The sequence below is a fragment of the Centruroides vittatus genome, unplaced genomic scaffold (assembly GCF_030686945.1).
Source record: "Centruroides vittatus isolate TY-2023 unplaced genomic scaffold, ASM3068694v2 scaffold_2979, whole genome shotgun sequence".
NCBI lineage: Eukaryota > Metazoa > Arthropoda > Arachnida > Scorpiones > Buthidae > Centruroides > Centruroides vittatus.
This window is the reverse complement of record NW_027122697.1, coordinates 217,810-224,837: the sequence shown is the minus strand read 5'-3', so window position 1 is coordinate 224,837 and position 7,028 is coordinate 217,810. Positions and strand designations below refer to the sequence as shown.

Below are 7,028 nucleotides of genomic sequence, written 5' to 3'. Positions count from 1 at the left end.
TTCTTCACTTCTTTAACACCTAATTAGGAGCTAGTTTTGCATAGAAAGTTCTCTGGGCAGGCATTCAGTTTAGCAGATCTCTAGTGTTGCGTTGCCTTGCCTTATCCCATAAAAACCAACAACTTGCAAGTAGAGAAGGTTTTAAAGTTTTAAGAGGTATAGCAAATTTACTACTTAGTTTATCAATGAAAAAAAAATATATATAAATCTATGTAATAGTATTTTAACAAAACAGCCACATAAATATAAAAAAGATCAATGTAAAATTAAAGCTGTATACAGATTACAATTCAAAACAGTATGAATCAGACATAATACTCCCGATATGATAACACAATAGATGTTGGGCCATATAGAAATGAAGATTTTCAAAGGATTTGTAATTTAACGTGCGTAATTTCAACAATGAATTTGTCATGAAATGCATCTGGTTATAACTATTTCGACCGAAGGCTAATTATTGCGGTCAGACAACTGGGACAACGAATCTACAAGTCTTACTTTCTTGTTAAGAGTTCGAAGTTTGTTTACAGGATAAGTACAGATAGATTATCATTGGACTCATCACAGAGGTCTGTTGGCCATGTTATTATAGGATAGGCAATTCTGGATTCCGTCAGCTGTGTAGACTAATGCTTGGTGGGAAATTTATATTTTAACATCTTCATGGACTAAATATATCTGAAAATGTTGATTTCCTTCTCAGATGAATAGGAGCTTTCCAACATAATAATGCTGCCTACCCTAACCTGAAGCCAGGATTATACTGGGAGTATAAAGATAACTTTTCGGTTATTTTCTAGCTTCCAACAATCAAACATTTGTTGAATGTGATGGAACTTCACGTCACAATCTCAGAATCTTAAAGAATTTTGGTTGATCCAAGATGTAACGATCATATTTCTTTAAAGATTCTGAGATTGTGATTTGAAGTTCCATCACATTCCACGGCATCCACGGCACGCTGGTGTGCCACGAAAATTTTTGAAGGTTATTAAACAAATTATTTTTTAAAGAAGTCCAAAGAACAATAAGTGTACATGGCAAAATTAAAACTTCTTTTAAATTGATTATACTAGTTTTTCATTGCTATAATAAATAAACGTATACTTAATTGATAGTAGAAAATATGTGTGCAAATAAAATTAAATTTTCTTTTAATCAAAAACGTTCAAATTATTTTAACTTAGAAATTGTGGAACATTGGGCAGGGTTTATAAAAGCAATTATCGTGCCACTTCTAAATGCAAATTAAGACAATGTTAATTGCTTTTTATATGTGAATGAAGATTATTAATTTAAATAACTAGTGTTGTAATCTGCTGCTATTTTAAGAAACAACAATACTGTTTTATTTAATTCACGATAATATAGTCAAAAAGTATTAGGTTAAGTAGTAAGTAATGTGATGATAGAATGTTTACAAACACAACTCTAAATCACGTGATTTATTCCAAGGAAATTTTTGCCGCGAAAATTTAATTATAGATTCAAGTGTGTCGTGAGATAAAAAAAAAAAAATTGTAAAACATTGCTATAAATCAGTGATTCCCAAACTTTTTCGATCCACCGCCCCCTTTGTTCCATAAAGTTATACCCAACGCCCCCTAACCCATTTTCTCTTGTGTGAGAAAAGATTGGAAATATTCTTAGGAAAACTTTTCTATGAGTCTCGCACTTTGTGCCGTTATCGTACGTTGTTCTCAACATCTAGAAACCATTAAACGCAATGTTTCCTCTTATCCGTTTAACAGAGGAAAGGGAACGGCTGTCAGTGACCCCAACTTTTGCCTTTGGTCACCATTCAGTACCCTGCCTCCAGCGTCCCCTAGATTTACTCACCGCCCACTTTGAGAACCACTACTATAAAGGAAGGCGACTCTGCTGTAAGGGCTATTTGTTTCCTAAGTGTGTAAAGGATGTTAAGAATTAAAAGAAGACACTTTTGTGATACTTCTACGCATTAAATTTTGTAACGTATTAATTTCGTATTAATGTTTTAGTTATTTTAAATTAATGTTTAATTATAAATGAGGATGTTTGTTTGTTTGTTTGTTTGCTATACATTCCTAAGCCATTCCACCAACTGTTACGGAACTACATTTACGTTAACATATCAATACTTCTAACTTCAGTAATGTCATTCATCCCACCCCAAAATATCGCTTGCATTTCTATAAATTAATTAATTTCTATCTACATTCGATTTGGTAGTTACACGTAGGGTCATCTATTGTCAAAAAATGTAACAAAATAATTAAATATAATTCTTACAAAAAAGGGTATAATTTAAAATATATATATATATATATATACTATATTCACGTAATTACTGCGACAATAATATAGCGCGTAATTACTGCGACAATAATATAGCGCAAAATAAACACGTTATATCATTACTGAGACAGGTACTGTACTTGCCTGAGTGGAATCAAAAGTGTTTAAACCTGTAAAAGCCTTTGCTTGTCCAGGGATTTCGAGAAAAAAGTGATCTATTACTCGGGATATAATTAATTATTTTTAGATATAAAATAAATCTCGAAATCGAATGATATAGTTATTTTTCATTTTTAAGTAATTTAATACTTCTTCTAACATCCAAAATAATAATATTAATAATACTTTTTAAATATGTATTAAAAATTACCTTTGAATTACGTAGAGATATTCACAAATAGAAAAAATTTATTAAAGTTTCTTGGAAACTGTTTACAAAAAAAATGCCTTTGAATTGAGATGAAAATTTAAAGAAAAAATGAACTTAGATCAAACTTCTAACTGAGAAGGTAATTTCGTTTTTTAAATAAAACATGTTATAAAAATTTACAATAATATTTTGTATTAAGATTTTAAAAAGCAAAGATGGTCAATACTCCGATCACTCGATCTGATTCTTATTTTAGTACGGAAAAGTCCTGCTGCCCTTTCCGATTCAATTGATGTGGGTGGAATCGTCTTTAATGCATTTAAGAGAAGACAGACGTTATGTTTTTTTTCACCTGTAGCCTGAAAGATTTCTAGTTCGTTTTCGAGATGCGTTGCAGTACTTCTTTTGCATTCTAGCAATCTCGACTGCTTTAATAGCGGCATCGAGCTTATAGCCCGATAATTCGGCAGTTCGTTTGGCTTTAATAATCAGGTTTATGAAGAAAATACTTCCAACTCGTTTGTATCCTTGCCCAATTTGCATAATCTGGCATAATGCAGTTATTCAAGTTACTGGGCATGGTTAAAAATTAAGACAGCATAAGCACAATTATTCCATATATTACAGGTTCTGACAAGTAAAGAATTTTCAGAGTCCTCCCACAAATAGGCTACATATTGATTATTGACAATCTGTGACATGCCATAACAAACAAAAATTTAAAAAAGTAATAAACAGGCTTAAAATTAATAAATACAAATGTATTCTGGCTGTTTATGAGTTAATTATACTTTCTATTTGCAAAATTTCATCAACCTTAACACAAAATAAGAAAAAAAAGTAAACTTTTAATAAATTTGAGGGGTTTTCCGGGATATTTCTTGGGTTACAAAACAGCAGGGATCTCGTTGGAGAAACCCTAATCATAAGTATACAGTACACGTCTAAAAATAAATTAATTATGTATGCATGAATAATTGTGAATGTAATTTTGTTTATTAACGTTTTAGTAGATTTTCACACAATCTTAACGTAATATATTGATGAACTGTATAATCTTCAGACTGAATTAAAAAGCGAGCGTAAACAAATTGGAAGCATATAGCACCGTATGCAACGCTCAGATTCCATATACCTTATCAAAACGACTTAGCACATATTCCAGTGCAAATTATTTTACAGTATTTTATCAAAATCTGAATATTTATTTTACCGAAATAAATATTCAGGTTAAAAATAAATTACTGGAAATTATCCTTAAAAGACAGCAGGTCCGAATTGATAATGTATTTATTTTTGTCTAGGTGCGTGTTCCTGGTGATAGAGATACTGAATACTACTGCAAGTTTTTCAGAACGCCTGAATTAAGTCGAAAGCATCACGTTGTTAAAGTAAACTATTCATTATTTAATATTCTTCGTGTTTTAATTCACATAAATACTCTCGTTATTAACATATTTATTTAGCTTGAGGCAATTATTGAACCGGGAAACGAAAAAATTGTACATCATATGATCCTACACGAGTGTACTGGCGTCGAGACAGATAGAATAGCACCTTATTTAAATGAAGAATACACCGAATGTTATACTGAAGAAAACGTACGGAAATTTTCATTTTGTTTTAATATCATCGGTGGATGGGCCGTTGGGGGAGAGGTAAACAAATTTTGGTGTTTTATACATTAAAAGTTATAAAATACTCATTTTTATTTTGTTTTTCTAGTCATTTATTTATCCTGATCAAGCAGGTCTTCCATTAGGTATTCCAGAAGTCAAATGGTTTTTATTAGAAATTCATTACGATAATCCCAGTTTGAAAAGAGGTAATTTATATTTATATAATGCTAAATGTTTTCAACAATAATAAAAGGCTTTTCGCGTAGGAATCGTTGACAATTCTGGATTTAGAATTACGTACACGCCAAAACTCCGTAAACACGATGCTGCAGTATTAGCTGTTGGAAATTTATGGTATCCTTGCGTGTTTATCCCACCGAAACAGAAAGAATATATTGTGGCAGGACACGCACATCCGTCTTGTCTACGTCTGGTATTAATTAAAGTCATTTGTGTTTTTTTTTTTTTTTTTGAAAAAAATCAATAAAAGAATATTTAAAACATTTTACAGCAAGTTCCCCCAGAAGGAATCAAAATATACAGTTTTCTACTTCATTCTCATGTCATAGGTACGATATTCTATTAAAAAGTGTATTTAAAAATGATTTTTCAGAAAAAAAAATATATTTAATTTAGGTAAACAAATAATAGTCAGACATTTTCGAAATAGAGAAGAGTTACTTCCCTTAGCTAGAGATTTAAATTATGATTTTAATTTTCAGGTAAGTAATTAATATTGAATAAGTAATTGTGTGATTTATAAATTGAATTTACGATAAACGTTTTGTTTTAAACTTTTTGAATTTCTGATAGCAATTTAAATATTTGTTTGAAGAACGCACCGTACTTCCCGTGAGTATGAAATCTCAATTACTTTTTCGTTGTCAGACTATAACGTTACGATAGTTCTTCAATATTATATATTAGATGTGGAAGGTGAAATGAATGTAATTTTAATTTATTTCTTCTATAATAGAACGATCAATTGGTGGTGGAATGTGTTTATGACTCTTCAAAAAGAGATAAAGTAACATTTGTAAGTAGCGAAATTAAAATTCTTAAATAATTTTTTGTATTAGAGTTAATATTCGTGCATTTTTAAATATTTCATTAATTACATAAGCATATATATATATTAGTATATATCAAATAATAAGTAAATAACTCCTTATTTAAAGCGGCCTACTTTTTGACAGATTGAAGGAGATTACAGAAATGACTTAAAATATTTAATGATGTTTAGAATTCAGTTTTATAAATAACACAGCTGTTTATTAAAAATTATAATTAAAAATAATTAACACAACTAATCTGATAATTATTTAAAATACGAAATGAACTTCCGGATTCTTTATCGGGTTATAAGGCTAAACAATTAAGCGATTTGGCTGAAGTCAAGCCAGTAGGCCGCCATATTTTCTTTTAGAGTATTCTAAAAATATTAAATTAAATTAATTTATTTATTTTATGATTATTATTTTTATTATTACTATATATATATATAGGCCTATAGTATAATTGAATATAAATATATTTTATATATAAAATATAGAAAATACTAAACTTTATAAAATAAAAATGTAAGGTATTATAAATAATTTCATTATATAATTTAGGGAGGATTATCTACGAAAGAAGAAATGTGCCTGGCATTTTTTGGTTATTATCCAAAAATAAACATTTCTGTTCTCTTTACTTGTCCATCACCGTACAATATTGTGAAAAGACTCGGCGTCAAAGAAATGTCAGAGTAAGATGCTTATTCTTAAATATGGAAGAATGTCTAAGATAGAACACTACTAAACAATTCATATAGAAATCCGAGTTGGAATCATACAGTGATACCACAGATTAACACGTGGTACTGTGGTAATCCCTGGCATCAAGTGCGATAAACTAGTGTTAATTCATGACCTACATGCAAAGTTTTGAAATCTTATAAATAAATTAAAAGAATTAGCAAGAATGGAAAATTATAATTATTAATATATTAAATTATATAATATAATTTATTTATTTATTACATTAAATTTCTCACGGACATTGCCACCCCATTACAACAATCTAAACTAAGGTGAAAAAAATATACAATTTATAAATTAAATAATTAATTATATTAGTATAATTAAATTATTTACCATGTATTGACACAAAAACCCGCCATAGAATTTTAGGCAATTTTAATTTAGTTAACGAAAGCATTATCATGTTAATGCAGAAAAAAGTAGAGAACTTTTAAAAAACACCAGGACAAAGGTTAAGAAAATTTTTGGTGTTTTTTAAAAGCTGAAATACTTTTTAATGTTCTATAAGCTCTATTGGGCTGTCGGTCTATTTATATAAAAATACACGAAAATAAAAAAATATATATATTTAATCATAAACACTGAATTTGAATAATTGAACTGTAATCAATAGAAGTTTATTGATACGTTTATATTTTCAGTGATGATAGATTCGTCATCTCACCGTCAACTGGAAAGAATCAGAGTTATTACGAGTTTCTGAATACTTATCCATGGGATTATCAATCTGTGAATTCTGTACAGAATGCAATGAGATATGGTCCTCAACTGAATTTTTGTCCTGGCAGTGGAAATATATTAACGGTATTTAAATTCTATATCTTAAAACTGCTTTAACTTACTGGAATAAAAATTAATTAGTATTTCTTTCTTTTTTAGTCTCTTGTTTTAGCTAGATATCCGAGAGTACAGAAGATTCACAAACAAACCTACAAATGTAAAAGTAATAATTAA

General features: G+C 29.2%; 1 protein-coding gene across 1 annotated transcript in view; it reads left to right on the top strand.

Moving 5' to 3' along the window:
* Positions 1-7,028, top strand: part of LOC136987987 (DBH-like monooxygenase protein 1 homolog) — a 10,283-nt gene extending 3,255 nt beyond the window's left edge. The window contains exons 4-14 of the mRNA XM_067285756.1: positions 3,955-4,041; positions 4,117-4,308; positions 4,376-4,475; positions 4,536-4,702; positions 4,781-4,838; positions 4,906-4,991; positions 5,083-5,121; positions 5,246-5,305; positions 5,886-6,019; positions 6,716-6,878; positions 6,954-7,028. Coding sequence (XP_067141857.1) covers positions 3,955-4,041; positions 4,117-4,308; positions 4,376-4,475; positions 4,536-4,702; positions 4,781-4,838; positions 4,906-4,991; positions 5,083-5,121; positions 5,246-5,305; positions 5,886-6,019; positions 6,716-6,878; positions 6,954-7,028 — 1,161 coding nt within the window. The remainder of the gene's footprint in view (positions 1-3,954; positions 4,042-4,116; positions 4,309-4,375; positions 4,476-4,535; positions 4,703-4,780; positions 4,839-4,905; positions 4,992-5,082; positions 5,122-5,245; positions 5,306-5,885; positions 6,020-6,715; positions 6,879-6,953) is intronic.